Here is a 21,125-nt window from a genome sequence, read left to right as displayed (position 1 = left end):
CTTAATTTCTAACTTCTGAACTAAATAAATTGAAGAAAATCAAATAATAGAAACTAAAAAAAAATGTATGAAAGATAAAAATAGGTGCTTGGATAAAACCGCTCTTAAACTTTAGCATGATCTCCTATAAGAAAAGACTAATTATTTAATTTTAACCCAAAGAAATGAAAACAATTCAGAAGATTCTGGCAAGATACCAACTATTTATACAAAAAAATTGTGTCAAATGAAAGCAAAGGAGATGCTTAGGTAAAGATCACGACGACAGAATAAGCCATTTTCTTAGCAATTAGTAACCAATGATCATCCATGTTTTAATTTTGTTTGTCAAATTGGAGGGATCTAATCTCCAATCCAAATGGAATCTGCAGATTTGATGGAGAATATTATTCGATTAGGGTTAATTCAACTTTAAATATTATTTTTATTGGAGTAATTATTAGTAATGGAGGAGATCTTAACCCTTAAGAGGTGGGAAGAGTCATTTTTATTATTTTAAGCCTAAATATCACTATTGATCAGAAAATTAATATTGTAAACCATAGCGTTTCCCAGTCTGGAATAATTAGGATCAGAAAATTAATTAATAGTTGTTACTTCAAGTGTCAAAACTTTTCCCTAATTGTTTTGTTCTTTGGATTAGTGGGGATCGATCGAGGAATGAAGATTATGAGTCAAAAAGCTTGCTTAATGTTTGAGAAGATGCATAGCAAGAATCAAATCCTCTTCTGTTGCCTTAATTTAAAGTTGGTTTCTTAAAACATATACCCTGTCATTATCGAATGATTTTTCAGTGTGCTGGAAACACAGCTTGATCAACCAATTAAATTATGACACTTGATGTACCGGACTATGTTTCTAGCACACTAAAAATTTCTCCTCAATATCATCTAATTGTTATCCACCCATAAATGCATACACATGAGTCTATACATGATGCATCACTTTCATTTGCCACTTTAATGATATCTTAAAAACCAAGTAATAAACATTTAACGTTGATCAAATGCATCCCAAAACGATAGAAGAATGCCAAAAATTATGGGTTTTTCGTTCATTCAATTTTAAGAGTTATGTTTTTTATGCTTGCTAATATAGCTGGAGTCGCTTTACCAAACCACATTCAAAAAAATAAGAAGAGATGGGGAGAAAAAACAATATACTTATATGAAAGATTAGTGAAATTAATAATTAGCATAATATAAGAATCATTTGGTGCTATATAATAAAACAATAGTGTAGAGCATAGACTATAAATTGGATCCTATTCCACCATGAGCTTTTCTTAATGTATGAAAAAAAATATTCTCATCCGCGCGTGCTCATTATTTGCTATATAATAATATTTTGTAAATATTTAGTGGTTGGTTTGGAAGCAATGGTTCTCGTTAACCTTCAAAATTACATAATAAAAGGTTTTTTTAGCCAAAATGGTCTTTGAGATTTGCATAAATCTTCACTTTGGTCCCTAAGATTTGAAATCAATAGAATTGGTTCCTGAGTTTGTCCACCATCAATCATTTTGATCATTCCTTGGAAAATCTCCATTAAATAAAAATAAAATGACCAAAATACCTTTAATTTTTGTCAAACAATTTTGACTTATTGTTTATTAAATTGAGGGCATATTTGTCCTTTTAATATAATTTTGCACGAAATGACCAAAATGATTGATGGTGGACAATCTCAGGGATCACTTCTATTGATTTCAAATCTCAAAGGCTAAAGGATGTGTTATACAGATATCAAGGACTATTTTGGCTGAAAAACCTAAAAAATAATGACTAAGCAACTAATAACGATTCCCTCCATGGCTCATCTTCCCTTCCCTATGTATGGTCAAAGAATATTTCAAGGGCAAAACAAACATGAATCTCACACGTGCATGCATACGTATACACGTTCAACTACAAACGTGTTAGCTTGCTATAGGGCGGCTCACTCGGTGGCTTCATATTTATTCGTATGAGGGGCTCATAGATGGAGATTACTGTTTTTTGAATTTTTACTCAATATTCTTGCTGAGGATGTAAACACTGTTATTCGTATTGATTAAAAAAATCTATCATTTTGGAAAGAAAAAAAAAACTACAAACGTGTAAAACTAACCTATGTATAAGATCTTAGAAGTATCTGAATTTTATTTCCATGACATAAGAACCACGACTGTTGACTGTTGTAGAATTTCTTACTTGTTTTCTTTAAATTTCCGTACTTTAATTGAGTTAATTAGTCTTCAAATTTGAAAACCCTAGCAACGCCCACCAATCATTTTCCAAATATAGTGAAGCTAATTAAGAAGAATAAAGAGGGTTCTTAGCATCTAATTGGTGAATATTTGAAAAACATTATATGTTGTATATTATTATTATTATTATTGTTTTGTCGTTGTATATTATCTATATATTCACACAACGTGACGTTTTGTGCAAAACTGGCGAATTTATATGTTATTAGATTATCAACGTGAAATCGTCCCTTAATGCTGAGAAGATCACGTATTATATATATTCAAATAATATATTACTTTCATTTCAAAATATCACTAAATACTAAAAAAAACAAAAGTTGGACTATATGGCAGATTTATGATTATTTATTTAAAGAAAAAAATGGCAAGATTATGATTAATTAATGGCTCGTTTGGATATACTTTTAAAATGATTAAAAGCGTTTTTAGATAAAATATTTTTTGGTTTAAAAACACTTAAGGTGCTTTCTGCAAGAAGCACTTTAAACGTTTTTTCAGAATTTACTTGCATTTTTACTAAGGATTGATTCCAAAAACATTTTCACCAAAACCACTTTCAGTCATTTTAAAAGTAAATGCAAACAAGTAATAATATTCCTGGAGATAAAATGTTCTTACAAGTCAGCTGAAAAAGCTCATGCTGCTTTTGGCATTTTTTTCTCAATTACATCCAAACAAGCAATAATATTCCAGGACATAAAATGTTCTTACAAGTCAGCTGAAAAAGCTCATTCTGCTTTTGGCATTTTTCTCTCAATTGATTCTTATATATATAGTTGAACGACAGTTTTTGTTATGGTAAATGTTAAATTAGTCACCGACAAGATTTAAACTCATTCCGTTATGCAAGGTTTAACATTTTTCTACCACTATGATAAGGAGTCACTTGCCAATTGATGCTTATATTCGGTATCGTATGAAATTACTTTATATTAATTTGTTTTTTATCTTAATCAATTCTCATCTCTGTACAAGGTGCCAAAGAATATAAAAATTAGAGGATGGTAGAAAAATATAGGTCAAAATTAATAGTTTAGGGCATGCGGTCCACTGCAAGAGCTGTATCAGCATCAACTTCATTTGAATATTGGATTTGCAACGAATATAAGACATTGAGATGTTAGATTAAAGAAAATGTACCTCAGTATGTCCGACGATTTGGGACAACATAATACGCACATTAGTTCTATATAATTACATTACATACATACATACATACATACATACATACATACATATATATATATATATTTATATCCTGTCAACCTCTGTTTCTCATCGATTGATCACTGTTAATTTTATTCATTATGAAGTGCCCAGTATTTAAGCAAACCGTGTCCAAGAGTTATTTCCTTTTTTCTTCATCCATGTGTTGTGGAGAGGAAATCAAATTTATCACTACCTTTTTTTTGTTAAGTGCGCACAGGGGCGAAGCTACAAGAATGTCGAATAAGCTAGGGTCCATCCTGAAATTTCATCAATTTATATATAATGTTTGCTAGTTCATACAATAAAGAGTGTATAGCCTATCAGTGGAGTAGAGTTTAAAGTTTTCAGCAACTCATGAGTTTGAGATTTGTTTATGCAAACAATTTTATGATTTTATTACCATATCTAACCCTTATAACTAGCCTTTCGTTTTACCATATAAGCCTTCTGCCAACAACATTTTGATTTTTCATAACCAATTCTTTTTTTTTTTGGTCAGTCCATATAAAACAAAGTCTATACAAATATACAATCTATAGGATGATCCAATTATGTTGAAGGAAAAATCTCATAATATAGTTTTGAGCTAACCATGACTTTAATTTTTTTCAGGTCTAATGTGTTAGTCTTTTTTTTATTCAACCTCGTAAACAAGCTCTGTTCTTATGATATAATCATCTTAATACTAAATTTTGCATACAAATTCTAAAGCTCCATCTGTCTTGTTTGATTAAAATTTTACATGATAATACAAAACAAAAAAAAAAAAGAATCCCTTTGATTGTTCTCCAATTAATTGTACTTGTAACTATTTTTTTTTCTTTCTAATTTCTTTCATTTGGCTTGAAGGCCCGTTCTGTGAAGGATTTATGGCTCTGCCACTGAGTGCGCATGTGTTTTTTTTTTTTTTTTAACAAACATGTTAGTCTTACCACATTTATACCATTTTTTTACCCTACCTCTATTAAAAAACAAATGTGATATAAAAAATCTGATAAGTATAGCATTGTTTTATTTTTATTTTTCCTGAAGTATTTGTTTTGCTGAACATATAGCATACGTGCATCCGTGTAATCGGAGATTAATCCCTTAATCTACATCCATTAACTTCATATATTATCAAAGAAGTGCAACACCAAGGAAAACAATGAAGAGCCAAATTCACCAAGTATAATACTTGCACACACATACCCCAACATGGGATACACATATCTCATCCTTTGCGAATAAGGTATCCTCACAGCATGAATTCTATAATTGAAAATGTTCAATTTCTTACATCTATACAAAAAATCTTTTTGAATCAAAAATCGTTTAGTCTTTCAAATATATCAAATAAATGAATAGTTTATCATAAATATGTTACTTGGATGACTAAATGATTTTCAATTCGAGTGAAAGATGACATTACTCTACCTGATATGTTAAATTTGAACTATTAGTTATTACATTATTTACTTTTCATAATTGTAATAAGTATTTTTAAAACAAATAATAATAATAGAATGATGAAAAGCATTTATTAATCACATAAAATTGATTTGAAGCTGTTGTCAAATTTGACCGTAACTTTTTTGCTGCCATTTCATGTCATTTTACATAGGAATTGTTATTTCAGTTGAAAAACACCAATACTGTCTTTTTTTACTGTTTTGCTAATAGAACTTTTTGACTCCTCATTTAGACCACTCAAACAATGCTAACTATAATTTTATTAGTTTAGTATGAAAATCATCCAAAAGTTATTATAACTAGCCAGTTTAGTATGAGCATCTCCAAAAGATGCTAGCTATCCATTGTCCAATTTTTAAATTTTTTTTCTTCAATTTAAAAAAAAAAAAAAAAAAAAAAAAAAAAAGTCTTATTTTTCCTCCAAATTATTTGTTGGGTATTTTATTTGTCCAATGACTTGGAAACAGAATGTCCTGCATCGGAGAGGAAGAATCCGGATCTTTGTGAAAATCTCAGAATTTATGAATAGTGTTCATTCATCGTATATTATGCAGTTAAAAATTATTTTAAATATTCTTATTTAAAATTAAATGCAAACAGTATCTGATAAAAACTGATCGTACAATATATGATAAACGAACACAATTCATGAATTCCAATAATCTTTATCAAAAGAATCCCGAGAGCATCCTGTTGGTGAGAGGAAATACTAGTGGGCTCATGAACACGTGGGTACGGAATGGTACAAACCACGTGGCTAAGCTTAATGAGACGTGTACGGTGAGACCACACACAGTACTTTATATATTAATGTTTTTCATCATTGGGAGTAGGACCACCAAATAGATCACTTCCATCTCTGTTCAAAAAGATATACTAGTTATAATTTATCTCCTTGAGAAGTTTAGTAAGCTAGATTTGTGATCAGAAGATGTTGAAATGTCTCTAGAGTCTTTCCGGCTCCTAGAAGGGATGGATAACCGTGACTTATTATCAGTTGTCTTTCTTAAAAAAAAAAAAAAAAAAAAAAAAAAAAAAAAAAACAAGTGTAGTAAGCCACATTGGTCAATACCCTCTTTGTACCAAGTACGTTTCACAGCTTAAATCTCAATTCAACATCTCTAGAGTCTTTCCGGCTCCTAGAAGGGATGGATAACCGTGACTTATTATCAGTTGTCTTTCTTAAAAAAAAAAAAAAAAAAAAAACAAGTGTAGTAAGCCACATTGGTCAATACCCTCTTTGTACCAAGTACGTTTCACAGCTTAAATCTCAATCCAAAATTTAATTTAGAGTGATTGTTAGATGCAGTTGGGTTTGATTTTTTAGCGATTAGGCTTTAAGCTTATGATATTATTTACAACATTGGTTCTATTTAAGCTTATGATATTTTAATATGAGTTTTAAGTAATTTTCGAATAATTAGTAGGGTTTCATAACTTTCATTGGTTGTGTTTGTGAATAAGGGGGCGTTCTATTAAGGGTTTACTTCTTTTCAATTGATCTGCGTTGCTCGTAATATATGATTTGCAGGTTACAAGAAATGATCGTCTATAGACTAAATTCTCTCTTTGCTCATTCGTCCGACCCATTTGCAAGAGATGTTCACCCCTTATATAGGCCCTCAGCAAGCTTAGAAAGTCTGAGGCTCACCTACTTTACTATTCTGGCATTAAATGAGCAACTTATATAGACTGGTGTGCTGGCTATTATCTCGTTCATCAAGACATGTGGTAATGAAGTGACAGTTGTTCAGTCGATATTATATGTTTTTCTGGGCCAATGCGATCGAGCACTAAGCGCAACCTTGACTAGTCAAATGTAGTCCCCCCGAGTAAGGATCCAATTGCCCATTACGTCTTGTCCTAGGCTTCTGCCTTCAAACGGTGACCGACATGTGGCCTGAGTTGGTATTTGAGTAGACTTGTTCCGGGAGCCCTGTGCCATAAAGTTGTCAATTTACCCATATATCATTGTCAGTCAGAAAGTATTTTATGTTGCTTAGTCAAACCAAACTGGCGGGCGGTTGGCTATAGCGGTCAAAAATGCTCCTTTCTAATTCCATTGGGCACTAGACTTCTTTTTCTTCTTTGGGCTTTGATCTCTCTTCGGCTATTCTCGATCTTTTTTCGGCCTGTACTATTTTGATGGTCGAAAAAGACTTTGCGTTAATGTGAGCATAATGGTACATGTGAACATACACATGAAGCTGGTCCTAGCTCCAGACAGTACTATACATACTGTGTAAGCATACATGATGAGCGGATAAGTCATATATAAACATGCATGGATAAACCCACGTTCGTTGCCGTGCGGCGGCGCCTGGCTGTGGACATGGGCTTTCGAACGCTCAAAATCACAAGCGTCACAAATCATAAGAGCATATAAAGTTTTGCAATTCTCAAAAATAATGCACGGTAGTAAACATTTCTCAATAGAGGTTCTCAAGCTCATAAATCACATCGTGGTCGTCATAATAATTAATTGCATATTCTAAGTAAAAGCAAAGAATGATATAAAAGCATCATATAAAACCAGTACCAAAAAAATATATATACACACACATATGTAATAAGGAAAATTAATTAAAAAAAACTTGAAAACTTTGAATTTTAATTTTGATGTAAAAATGTGATTTTTCGTTAAAATGAACAATACCAGAAGCTTTTTGTTAACGTTTCCTATGTAATATTGTTTAAATGCAAAAGCTCACTCATAGATACACTGTATGGTTGTAACCACCTTGCCCTGCATGCTTTTTGTAATCCTGAGGATAACACTCAAAGTAAAAGAACCTTTATCTAGTTAGTAAACCAATTGAATACTGCGAAGACGACCATTTCAAGCGTTCGAAAACCCAGGTTCGCTGCCATGCGCCGTCGCACGCACCGGCAGGAGGTTGGCATGCGCCGTCACGCGCTGGTATAGGTAATGGTCGCCGGCGGTAAAATATTATGTCGCCGTTGGTTGGAATCTGAAAGATTCCAGTCACCAGGTATTTGATGAGATTCTGATAGGGAATATGCCTAAGAATATTTTGACTCGGATTTGAAAAAAGGTTGGCTTACCATATCGGTACCGGGTTTACCCATATCTAGATTTGTCGAAATCTGGCCTACTCTTCACGTCTGATCCAAGGGCATATTAGAACTATTGGGATTTAGATGAACACGATAATGGTGGTCTCGAGGGTTGATTCCTTGCCGTTCTCTCGAAATCCCCTATCAGCCCTCTGTTTTCTCGCCGAAAAATAGGGAAAACTCCTCCCTCTTCTATCTGCATCATTTGTTCATCAATCCTCACATGAAACAAAAACTACTTAACATAAGGAAAAGATTGGTGGTGGTTTTAGGCCTTACCTTCACCGATAAAGGGCAGGAACTTGCCGGGAAGTTCGGACCTCATTAGTCATTAGAGCTTCTCAAATCGATATCTTGGCTTCAAATCTCGAAGGAAAGTGACAACGGTTAGCTCCACGGGAAAGATTAGGTCACGATAGTGATGGTTTAATGGGATTGGTTTGCCGAAGAACGTCGGCTTCGCCATAGTTGTTATGTGTGCAGGTCGGGGAAAAAAAGAAGAAGAAGAAGAGAGAAAGAGACAGAAAGAGGATGAGCCGAGTGAGTGAAAGAGGGAGCGGAATTGTCTGCCCTCTCATTTCCATAATTTCTTGTTTGTGTAGTCACGGTTAAGCACTTCAATATTTTATATTCTTATTACTTTTTATTTTATTATTTCTATAAAAATTTAATATAAAATATTGACGTAACTTAACCGTGATTACATATCATAGGAGGGCATAAGAAGAATATAAAAATAGGAGGGTAGACAATGAGAGTGAGGAGGGGAGAAGTGAGAAAGTGGGTCCCAGTGACTGAAAACCCAATCAGAATAAAATAATAGAAGTGTCCCTCAATTTAATAAAATTACAAAAATACCCTTGAACTCCAAATTCTGTTTTGCTTATGTTCGCACATTTGTATCAACGAGCACTACTATAATATACTAAAAGGATAAGTCACACGTGTCACAACACGGTGGTCAACAAAAGTCAGCATTCTTGCCTCTAGAGACATTGAAAATAGAATAAAATCATGGATGAGTCATAACAAAAAGACTTTAAACTTTAAAAAATATACGTTTGACATGTTATATTGTCAGATTGTCAATTTAGATTATTAAATATGTGAATTTTTGTTTGACTGCATGCTACCAATTTACAGATGTACCATTCCATAACACTAAATTGTGGATTATAATTTTTGGCCAGGCATGCTACATTGCCAAACTCTCAATCTTAATCATGATTAGGTAAATTCTTATTTCGTTGTGTAATACAAAGAAGGAGATGCAACACATTATACTCTTTTTTTTTTTTTAATTCAACAATATTGCCTGTAATAATTATTTTAAGGATTTTATTTTCCAAATGCCTACATACAATTTTTTTGGCCAACATTAGTACAAATGGGTACAATACTTTTATTCCTTTTATTTTTGATTGGGTCACCAAACCCACACACCATATACTGATAATTACCATTGCAGTCCCAATATCTCACACAAGCTGTGGGGTGGTCCAATTATTGGTCTAAGATTTTATTTTATTTTTATTTTTTTTCATTAGAGTTATAGGTCCATCTTTTTTTTAAGAAATATTTTTGAGTGTACTCTTTGTAAGGTCCAAGGTTTCATTTGGATGATTAGTCACCTACCATGTACCATCACTACAAAAGACTGTAACAACATGTCGTGATATGCGACCTAAAAAAGAAATAATTTTCGAACAAACTTTATGTATTTGTGTCACTTGATTATCGATATATGTTTTTTGTTTTAATCAACTTTGAGAATTTAAAATGTACAAAAATCACTTCCCAACTTAAAACATCAGTCAACTCATAGTGGGATGGAATATTATCAAGCACAATTAATTACTTAATTAATTTCTTGAATTTTTCTACTTCTTTGCAGTGGGATGTACTGTCATAATATAATAAATCCCACTAATTTATAAGAGAATGGGAAAGAAAAAATAACTGGGCATATGATAGATAGATCCCATCCCACTCCCAACTCCCCCCAATTATATGAGAATTGGAAAATAACATTGGGCTTTTAAGCATTTTGTAATTATAATAATAATAAAATTACTTGAAAAAAGAAAGTAGTTTTGGGGATTTGGAAACGTCGATTCAGTCGCTTAAAAAAACCATAAACACTCACAGAGGAGGGACAGAGAGAGAGACAGAGAGGGAGAGGGAGGAGTGAGGAAGGACACCAGGGGTATTAAAAATCACAGTCGTTACAGGGAAAAAGAGGGGAAAAAATAAAGAAAAAAAGGAGACTAGTACAAGAGGCACTAGCAATAATGGCTGCTTGCATAACCGTTCTGTCCGTTTAGCCTTTTTACTCTCCTTCTTCTGGGTTGCTTCTTGTTCGTAAATGGGGCACGCTATTATGGTATTTTCACCCATTACTGCCCCAGCCTCAGCACCGAAGGCCCTGCTCTTTTGAGCTTTCTTCTTCTTCTTCTTCTTCTTCTTCTTCTTACAACTCCTCTGCTCTCTGCTCCTCCGCTGCCCTGAACGACGTCGTTTGAGCTCTTGAATGGCACACCTTGAGGGTGAATCCTCAATTTCTCGTGCGGAAACGGGTGGGTTTGCTGTCTGCTTGGCAAGTTTAGCAGAGTTGGGATAAATTGGAAACGGAATGCAAATGCTTAAAAAGTTTCCATTTTTGGATTCTGGGTTCTGAGCAAACACAAAAATGCATTCACTGAAGTCTCTAATTTTCTATAAAGTTTTAATCTTTGGCATTTTTAGTCTGTTTTAATTTCTGGGTTTTCCTTTTTAGAACAATATGTTTGTTTATTTATCATTTATTTATTTATTTTTTCAACGGTGTGCATTTTGTTTGATAGATTTGAGAGGTGATGATCTGTATACAGAGCTATGGAAGTTGTGTGCAGGACCTCTGGTGGATGTGCCAAGGCCTGGAGAGAAGGTGTACTACTTCCCTCAGGGTCACATGGAACAAGTACAATCCTTTCCATCCCTTTTGCTTTAATTGTCTCTCAATGGATCAAAATCTGTGGTTTTTTTTGTTTAATTTGTTTTCTTATCCGGGGTTTTGATATTTTCTGGTTTTTTGTAGTTGGAATCATCAACAAATCAGGAACTGAATCAGCAAATCCCTCTCTTTAATCTTCCCTCAAAGATCCTTTGTAGTGTGGTTCATATTCGATTACTGGTAATGCGTTTTGGAATGTAGTTTTCGTGTAAATCCACGGTTTTGGGCTTTTTTTTTTAATGGTTTTTTTTTTATTGAAATTGAAGTTTTTTTTTTATGTTTTTGGTTTTTGGGATGGTTAATTGAAGTTTGTTTATACTTACAGGCAGAACAAGAAACAGATGAGGTTTATGCTCAGATCACTTTGCATCCAGAAGCAGATGTGAGAAACATGTTTTCTTTTTTGTCTTATTTTATGTTTTGTTCCAACTTCCTCTGTTTGGTTGCTTAGAAGATGGGGAAAAGAATACATAGTCACTAATGTTAAAGTCTTTTAAAATCAGTTGGGATATTATCTCAAATACGAATAGGGGAGATTTCACATTTTCTTAACCTTTTGCACAATTTTCGTAGTAACTGAAAGTGTTTCGTAATGAAACTTTGAAGGTCCAACTCCGAGAGAAGCCTGTAAAGTTATTTTTCCCGATTCTCTTACTCATCTTCTTTTGGTTGGTTTTACAGCAGTGTGAACCTACAAGTCCTGATCCATGCAAACCCGAAGCTCCAAAGGCAACCGTTCACTGGTTTTGCAAGATTTTGACCGCTTCCGATACAAGCACCCATGGAGGGTTCTCAGTCCTTCGAAAGCATGCCACCGAGTGCTTACCTCCATTGGTATTTACTCTCGTCTTCATGCATTTTTGTTGTTTCTACTATGCTAGTGGTCAGTCAGCATTTTCTTTTCATATTTTCATGTGTACCTGTATTTTTATTTCATTAGGACATGAACCAAGCAACTCCAACTCAGGAGTTAATTGCCAAAGATCTTCATGGATATGAGTGGAAATTTAAGCATATCTTTAGAGGTATCCTTTCTGCACCAAAAGCTTGGTTTGTGATGGAATGTGAATGTGGTTTTATATTTGACTGTTGAAATAGACTAATTGAAAGCACTACTATTATTAGCCATGTTGAATGCTAGGAACTATCCTTTTTTGTGTATGATTGATGGGCTTACATTTCACTTCAATTTTGAATGTTAGGTCAACCCCGGAGGCATTTACTTACCACAGGATGGAGTACATTCGTGACTTCAAAAAGATTGGTTGCTGGTGACGCCTTTGTGTTTTTGAGGTATTTGCTTATGATTCGTTTATCACAATTAACAGGAATGCCTTCATGGTAGAATGGGTTTTTGTTAACACGAACCTGTTTGTAGGGGTGACAACGGGGAATTACGAGTTGGGGTTCGGCGTCTAGCTCGTCAACCGAGTCAGATGCCCTCGTCAGTGATATCAAGCCAGAGCATGCATCTTGGAGTGCTTGCAACTGCTTCACATGCTCTTATGACCAAAACACTGTTTGTTGTGTATTCCAAGCCAAGGTTTGGGCAACGGTTTCATTTTATCTGTGATACAAGATTCTTCAATTAATTGGAAATCCTTTTATTTTATAGCTTTTTCCTGTTTTCTCTCAGGACTAGCCAGTTCATTATTAGCTTAAGCAAATATCTGGAGGCCATTAACAATAAATTCTCACTTGGGACGCGCTTCAGGATGCGATTTGAGGGTGACGAATCTCCTGAAAGAAGGTGTCTCCATGTCTGTCACCGGTTATGGTCACTAATGTTCTTAATACTCAACTTGATTGTAAATTTCTACATATTTTAATTGCTCAGGCTCACAGGCACAATAGTTGAGGTTGGGGATTTATCTCCTCAGTGGACTGAATCTAAATGGCGATCGTTGAAGGTTAAGATGCTAACAAGTTACAGATCAAATGCTGTTTTATTTCTTCCCGTTCATCTACTTGATCTTTTGTTGTATTTCTTTCAGGTTCAATGGGATGAGCATGCTGCAGTTCAAAGGCCAGACAGGGTTTCTCCTTGGGATATAGAACCTTTTGTAGCTTCGGCTCCATCAAATCTTGCTCAACCAGTGGTAAAGAGCAAAAGGCCTCGGCCTGTAGAAATTTCTTCATCTGGTATGAGAAATAACCGCACCGGATTATTTATTTATTAAAATTCTTTTTCAAATTGTTGGTGGTTCTGAATGTCTTCACGTGTTTGCATAAATTGGACTGTAGAAGTTACCACCAATTCTGCTGCTTCAGCTTTTTGGTATCACAGTTCGCCCCAGACCGCGGAGTTAAACCGAGGTGGTGTTCTGGAAGTCCAAACCTCTGGTAGTCAGGTTGTCTGGCCTCTGAGGCAGAAAGAAAGCAATAGCAGCAGTTACTCTAGCGCAAGGGTCTGCTCAGAGGGCATCTGGCCTTCTTCCCCGCACGTGGATGTTTCTTTAAGCCTTTTTCCGGACTCAAAGGAAAGCTGCAAGAATGTAATTACGGGGTCTGTGCTCTCTAGCTTTGCCTCCCCAATTTCGTCAAAGCCAAATAATGTCCCGATACATGCCCAGGTGGAAAAGGGGAAAAATTCTGATGGTTCAGGTTTTTGGTTGTTCGGTTGTAATTTGTCAAACAACACTAAAACAACTTGCCCCCAAGAGATAGAGCCAGTGTTTAAAACAATGCCGTCTGGTGCCAAAGGACCAATTCCAGCTGATGCATTTGAATCTGATCAGGGTCTGGATGTTTCGAAGCTGTCAAAGGAGCAGAAACAAGTAATCTTGGAGGCATCACCAAAAGAAACACAAGGCAAGCAAGGATCGACGCTTTCAACGAGAACTCGCACTAAGGTAAAATGTGGACTATTGCTGGTTCTATTTTATCAAACCACTAGTGAAAATCAGTTGTTTCTGATGAGTAAATTGTTTTGTCTACTGAGAAGGTGCAAATGCAAGGGGTTGCTGTTGGTCGTGCTGTGGACTTGACTGCGATGAAAGGCTATGATCATTTAATTGATGAGCTAGAGAAAATGTTTGAGATCAAAGGAGAGCTTCGTCCAAAGAACAAATGGGCAGTTGTTTTTACGGATGATGAAAATGACATGATGCTTATGGGCGATGATCAGTGGCCGTAAGTAACCTAACACTCGGTCTTCTGAATTCAATACAAATAAACTGGGTTCTAAGTACTTAAACTTTTTCCAAATGCAGGGACTTCTGTAAGCTGGTGAAGAAGATATTTATATATTCAAGTGACGAGGTACAGAAGATGAACAGATGCAAGCTTCAGAGTTCATCTTTGGATTGCGAAGGGACAGTTAGCGTGGATTCTGAGCATCGATTGGAAACATGATTGGTTCAAATTCCCTTTTTTCGTGTTGCGGTTTTATTCTCTCCCTCTTCTTCTGGGAAAAGTAGCTGGTAGTTGGTTTTTCTCATAATAATGTTAGAGCATGCTGTAGGAAAACAGAAGGGCTAGGTGGGATTTTGGGTTTTGTTTTGGTTCTGGGTTAGCAAAGCAACTACTCTTAATCAGGATTAGAAAATGGAAATCTGTCAATACTTGGTGTGGTTGTGGTTAGCATGAGTTGGCCTGTAAAAACACATAATACATTAAGATGTATGTTTGCCATTTGGTTTCAATTTAGTCCTTTGGTTCTGTTTTGTGGAAAGCCCTTTAGGGGGAAACCTACCTACCGACGGAGATGATATTTTAAGCCATTCACATACTGTCACGAGCTTTCGCTTTCCCAAATGACCATGCATGATTGGATTAGTCTCTTGTCACGGTAGCATCCCCGTTGTGCGGTCAAACGCTAAAGCGGAAAAAAAAGGTGTTGGAAAAGGAAGAAAAAAAAAAGCTACGGCGAGAAGGTGTGGATGTATAGAGCAAGAAGTGGGGAGGCAGCAACTTTTGGTCTAAGATGTCTGAAATATGGAGGCAAATGTTGTTTTCATGAAGGCCCCTTGTTGGTAAGTGGTAGTGGAGAAAGGGTGAAAAAAAAAGCATCAAAAGGTGTAAAATCCAATTGACAAGGACATGGAAGATATGAGAGGTTATCATCATTATTTGTCTTTCAAAATTTCCTTCATCAACTCTCTCCTTACCAAAAAAAAAAAAAAAATTTCTATGGAAGTGTTAGGTAGAAAGCCACTCTTCCGAGTCAAATGTAACGCACACACTGAAAAACAAAAACAAAGATACTAAAATTTGATTAACAATTCAATCTTGCACTTGAGTTCTCGAGTCTAATTCCTCTCTCTCGTCTCCGCTTGTATTGAAAAGAAAAGATGTGGAGTTTTCATGCTTTTTCTTATTGCTTTCCTAACTTTTCCAAACTTAGGCTTATGTGATCTTTTTCTTGTCAATTGCTGTTATGTTAGATTATTTGCTAACTTAAGCTCAAAGGTATTTAAGAATTAAAGTATTTTAGTATCCATGATACATAGGAAGGAGCTAGGGAAAATGCACCAAACATTAGTCTAAACTTCAACACATTTCAAGAAGGCTGGAAGAGACCCTTTTGTCCATTGCTAATATTGATGATTTTAGTATTTGCATGAGCTATCAGCCGTTGATCGTTGTAAATCTAAAATTGAATCCGCATCCCTCGACGGCTTACTATCCTTAGCCTTCGAAGGTACTAATGAGTGCTAAATTCTTTGAACATTTTTCATGTAATATGGCGTGGTGAAGAACATGTAACATCATAACATTTGTTGCTTTGTTGAAGCAAACAACGTAAATAGAAGATTGATAGTCAATACAAAAGTTACGCGTTTTTGGTATACATGCTATACATATTGGAACTGTCCTTTTATTAACGTGTTATATCTTCAAACTGGTAACGAAAACTTGAATTTAATTGTTTAATATAAAAGAGTATCTTGTATATGCCTGATTTTAGGGGAAATGAAGTTGGGGAAGATTGTGTTACAGCTCCATGTTTGCTTTTATTTGTTGTGCAAAGAGTAAGCAATTATTTGCTTTCGAGCAAGTGATGTATAAGTCATAATAATATTAGTTAGGTAAGCTGATCAGGTCAATTTATAACCCTTTTATTCAAGTTTGAAGTTATATAAAATATTTATCGTCCTGTAAAAAAACATAAATTATATAGTTGGTCAGTCACCTAAGCTGTCAGAATTCATCCATTAGTGAGATGAATGGATTGGCTTCTAGTGTTTTACAAGATCTATATGCTCACTTCTCTTTTCCCATAAATACGAAAGAAATTTTGGCTATTTTTATGTTTTTTAATACAATGATATACACTAAAGATAGGGTATTTGGGTCGTAAATTGTACAACAATTCTGCCATAATAATTTAGATTCGTTGTACACGAAACTCGAATCTAAACACCCAACCCTCCCGGGGCGTCAAAAACCCTTATCATTAGATCAGTAATAGTGAATGACAACGATATTCTATTTGGACTACTCTAATTTACATTAAAAAAAAAAATATTCAATTTAAATACAGGAGCCTAACCTAATACCTTAACCAACTGACTGAAACTGCATCTCACGTGTTTCATTTACATACAATTAATTGTTCATTTACAGGGTCGGCCTAAACTCAAAAGAAGAGAACCCATAAAATCATTTCTGGATTATAATAGCCCAATGCTAAGAAGCCCTTATTAATTAGCGTAAATACTTTGAGGGGTTGTTTGTTCTGTCGTAAGCATGACTTGTTTGTTTGCACAGGAAAAACGTGTGTGTTTGTTTCTTCTGTTTAATTTTTTTTAACTTTTTAGACAGGCATGACATAATTACACTTTAATTATTGTTATCTTAGATTCTTATGACTTGTTTATTTCCACTGGAAAAACTTGTTTGTTTCTTCTGTTTTTTTTTTATTTTTTAATAACTTTTTAGAGCATAATTACACTTTAATTATTGTTATCCTTAGATCATTTCTAACCCTTGTGCTAAAACCTAAAATTTTTAGCCCATAAAATTTAGGTTTTAGCCCATAAATAGTTTTTCTGCTACTATCCTTTTGACCTAAATTTTTTAGCATGAGATTATTAAAGAATAAATTTAGGCTAATTTATTCCTTTAAAGTAATTTTAAAAAAAAAATTATGCACACTATCATAATTTAATCTTATGAACATTTTAACCAAAAAACATTTAAATTTCGATAAATATTGAAAAATCACTAAATTTGAGTGAATTTTGAGTTAAATAATTTTTTTTAATTATTTTAGCTGTTAGATTTAAATTTGGGCCGTTAGATTTGATTATATTCAATCTCAGCCGTTGGATTCAATAAATCTTGGGAGATATGCCAGTGTGGGTGGGGTCCCGTTGGTGGTGCCCACACCATTTTCTGGGCTAAATCCTTGGGGGAATTTGGCTTTTAGCTTTTAGCACACACATTTAGCATGAGTTTGGTTGGGTTTGGGAGGGGAATAAAACCAAAAAAATAGCATTTAGCCCAGGGTTGGGTTTGGTCTTAGATTCTTACTTATTGGATTTTGGCAATAATTATGGGTTTAGTGAGTTTTTAGTAATTTTGCCAAACAAGACAAAGCAAATTACATCAACTTTGATTATGCTAATTTTGTTTATGAATCCGGATTTATGATACAACGTATTTCAATTTACTTTTACAAAAACTAAGACTTCTATGAGCATTTTGCAATTGCGCTATTTTGTTTTTGTTAGCTGTAACGTTGATGTAATGAGAAATAAATACACATTCTTGTTACATGCAAGTTTTACTGCTTTAGCAGTGAGTTGGAGGGAAATAAGTACTTATGAATTTATTCAATTGCAATTGTGCTTGTACTATATATGGTCACAGGAGAGATAAGGGGCTTTGATCTTTTGTGATATCACAAATCTGCTTTTGAGCAAAGCTAATTCTGAAAAGGACATGCTTTCTGCTTTCCCCCCTTGACTTTTGCTCCTGGATGACATCGCAGCAACTAACACGCCATCCACAACACCTATTAGCCACACAAGTACTCCTAATACCACTATCCTAATTCAAATGTCATCATTGGAACCCAAAAAAAAAAAAAAAAATAGCATGAGTATTGTTTGAGCAGATTTGTCATTTCACATAGGGTTATAGGTAAACATTCCTTTACTATTCATAAATTAACCAGAGATTTTGGATGCGGTTCTTAATTATCAATATTTTTTTTGGATAAAAAGTTATCAATATTCTTTGACTAAAGCCTCGTTGATTTTCAATTTTTGATCAAAGTTCTTGAAATTAATGTGATATTTTATTTCTATGTATGATACTATATTTTTTTTAAATTAAAAATTAAAAATTATAGTTGTTTATATTAAAAAAACTAATAAAAAAGGTTTGAAATCTTTGAGTTTTAATAATAATGACAAAATAAAGGGTAAAGTGAATAATACCAGGTTTGACCTTTTCGTGTAAAAATGTGGTTTTTCGTTAAAGTGAATAGTATCGTGGTTTTTTTGTTAAAACTCCCTTTATATTAATGAGATTTTAAATAAAAATCCATAATTTGTGGGATTAAAATTATTAGAATATAAATTATACTATTGTGTGTATGTATATATAAACATGGGTACATTCATAAAAATTAACAAAAAAATTATCGTACAAAAACATGGGTACATTCTTCAAAACCACACAAAAAAAGTAATAGATATTAGGCTTAATAACATAAGTAAATTTCTTCGATTAAACTTGACATGGATACATTCTCAAATCAAAAGAAAAGAATGTACCCATATAAGTTTAAAAATGGTTAGAAAAAAATTGAGTAGATTTTATATAAAAACAAAGGGGTACATTTTACATATAACAAATTGGTATATTTAAGAATGGGTACATTTTAAGATTAAAAATTGAAAAAAAAAAAACATGAATGGGTGCATATACACTTAAAAATTTGAAAACATTTTTTTAAAAAGCTAATGGGTGCAAACTTATTCTAATTTTTTATTTATTTTGGAAATGTTTTGAATTGAAAATTAGTTAGGAGTTTAATAAAGGTGTGAGTATTAAAATCCTAAATCAATTATTAATTTTTATTTAAAAAAAATGTAATTGACATGTAAATTCATTATTACATTAATGTTAGGGACTTGGATCATCTTCTGAAAACTAATAATGTTTCAGTCAATGAACATTAGTAACTAAGGACCAGATATTAATTTTTCCTAAATTAACCAATCCAATAAAAGAAGGACACGTGAACTAAACGCTCAATAACGATTTTACCCTTGACATCGTGAGTAAATCACAAAATTACTCTAAGAAAATAAAATGTAATCAGCCCTAAAGTAATTAGGCTTTTACTAATGAACCATGGGCTCTCCAGCTGCCTATAATACATCACGCCATCAAGCCATATCCGATCCAATGATGGTAGGGCCACGACTCTCCAGAGTCTCCCCTTGAAAGTCTGGTGAACCAACACTTTTACCTACATGGATCTTAAGACTACTAGTAGGTAGGATTGCAAAGACTAGCCTGCACCATTAATGGTTGTCTAGTATGCTTTGCAACCTTCCCTCAGAGCTGCTTGCTAGGGTTTCTTCCCTATAAAAAGCCAAGTCAATAAGAGAATATAGTAATCGCCCCTTACTATTCACAACACTCTCAAGCATGTTCTATTTCTCTCTCTACTACTTTTTTGACTTAGGCATCGGATATCCATTGGCGGGCACTCTCCTCCCTTTTTAGGGTATTCATCAATTAGGCTAACGACATGTGTTCTCTTATTGGTAGAATTTTTGTCAAATCAACCGTATAAGAAATTTGCATTCACAATTATATTTGTCACATCTCCGCCCGGGGTGGATCACTTCCCGGGCCCGCTTCACCACTGTAGCACGATATTGTTCGCTTTGGGCTTACCATTCCCTCACGGTTTTGTTTTTGGGAACTCACGAGCAACTTCCCAGTGAGTCACCCATCCTGCGAATGCTCTCGCGCGCTACTCGCTTAACTTTGAAGTTCCAATGGAACTCGAAGCCAGTGAGCTCCCAAAAAGCCTAGTGCTAGGTAGGGATGAGAATATACATATAAGGATCATTCCCCTAGGCGAAGTGGGATGTCATAATCCACCCCCCTTAGGGGCCCGACGTCCTCATTGGCACACACGCAATCAGGGTTAGGCTTTGATACCAAATTGTCACATCCCGGCCCAAGGCAGGATCACTTCCCGGGCCTGCTCCACCACCGTAGCACGATATTGTCCACTTTGGGCTTACCATTCCCCCACGGTTTTGTTTTTGAGAACTCACGAGCAACTTCCTAGTGGGTCACCCATCCTAGGAATGCTCTCGTGTGCTACTCGCTTAACTTCGGAGTTCTCATAGAACCCGAAGCCAACAAGCTCCCAAAAGGCCTCGTGCTAGGTAGGGATGAGAATATAGATATAAGGATCATTCCCCTGGGCGATGTGGGATGTCACAATATTACTTCTTGCTCTGTATCACACAATGCCTAAAAATGTGCTCCAAAATAAACTAAGATTTTGTGTTGTTCAGTTGACTTTGAATCCTTAGGTGCATCTTTACTGCCAATCCTTAGTTAATGGCAACACAATTTAATGTATTTTGATTAATCAATATCCTAATCAAGAATCCAACAATTTAAGGACATAAATCACATTCTTAATAAAATGCGAATTTATACAGAAAAATTTCCTCAATAACGAAAAAGTTTTGGGTGCAATCAGTGATATATCTCTATTCTTTATTTTTCTTATATTAATCATATAATGAAAGAGACAGAAAAAGACATGTCCAATTATGCACGAATCCCCCTTATTACATCTGCGGTCAATTGGAGGCAGGTTTTGTTAAGTCTTTCAAGCCAGCTGGTATCATTCTCTTAGTGCCAACCCTTCAAACTTCAAACACTTTTAGCACTATTGAATATGTGTTTCTCATGCTTTGAACCTTTAGATTTACAAGGACATAATCTGCATTTGCCTTGAGATGGGATGATTTTTAGGGCTAGTGGCACAGAGGAAATGACCTTTTTGGAGGGAACTTAACTTTGATTGACAAACTAAAGTCCAAAAAAAGGGTCAGTAGTACTTCTGAAAAGGGTTGGACAAGGTCAGTAGTACTTCTGAAAAGGGTTTTATTCTCCATCACAGGTTGGCATCCTATGCTTTCATAACACCAA

General features: G+C 34.5%; 1 protein-coding gene and 1 long non-coding RNA gene across 4 annotated transcripts; one reads left to right on the top strand and one right to left on the bottom strand.

The window, feature by feature from the left end:
* Window positions 1-7,111: 7,111 nt before the first annotated feature.
* Window positions 7,112-8,530, bottom strand: LOC125468700. Its single transcript, XR_007251071.1, has 3 exons — window positions 8,270-8,530; window positions 7,979-8,186; window positions 7,112-7,884 (listed from the first exon to the last, which is right to left on the bottom strand). It is a non-coding gene; the product is annotated as an uncharacterized LOC125468700 (long non-coding RNA).
* A 1,605-nt stretch (window positions 8,531-10,135) lies between these two features.
* On the top strand, window positions 10,136-14,626 carry LOC125468890 (auxin response factor 18-like). 3 transcript variants are annotated; one of them, XM_048565550.1, is made up of 14 exons: window positions 10,136-10,566; window positions 10,834-10,949; window positions 11,067-11,162; window positions 11,308-11,364; window positions 11,664-11,816; window positions 11,923-12,007; window positions 12,185-12,275; window positions 12,361-12,525; window positions 12,619-12,732; window positions 12,820-12,892; window positions 12,977-13,124; window positions 13,230-13,834; window positions 13,927-14,114; window positions 14,195-14,626. In XM_048565550.1, exons 1-14 carry the CDS (start codon window positions 10,521-10,523, stop codon window positions 14,334-14,336), a joined length of 2,079 nt encoding a protein of 692 aa, XP_048421507.1. In that variant the 5' UTR covers window positions 10,136-10,520; the 3' UTR covers window positions 14,337-14,626. The 3 variants fall into 3 exon arrangements, with proteins under 3 accessions (XP_048421507.1, XP_048421508.1, XP_048421506.1); XM_048565551.1 differs by having other exon boundaries at window positions 10,138-10,566; window positions 11,667-11,816; window positions 13,227-13,834; XM_048565549.1 differs by having other exon boundaries at window positions 10,140-10,566; window positions 13,227-13,834.
* Window positions 14,627-21,125: the final 6,499 nt, after the last annotated feature.

This window comes from the organism of the source record quoted next, unplaced genomic scaffold (genome assembly GCF_019419815.1).
Source record: "Pyrus x bretschneideri cultivar Hongxiangsu unplaced genomic scaffold, Pyrus_bretschneideri_v1 Contig4, whole genome shotgun sequence".
NCBI classification, from domain to species: domain Eukaryota; kingdom Viridiplantae; phylum Streptophyta; class Magnoliopsida; order Rosales; family Rosaceae; genus Pyrus; species Pyrus x bretschneideri.
Note: the sequence above shows the minus strand (reverse complement) of the source record. Positions and strands in the feature narration are given on the sequence as shown.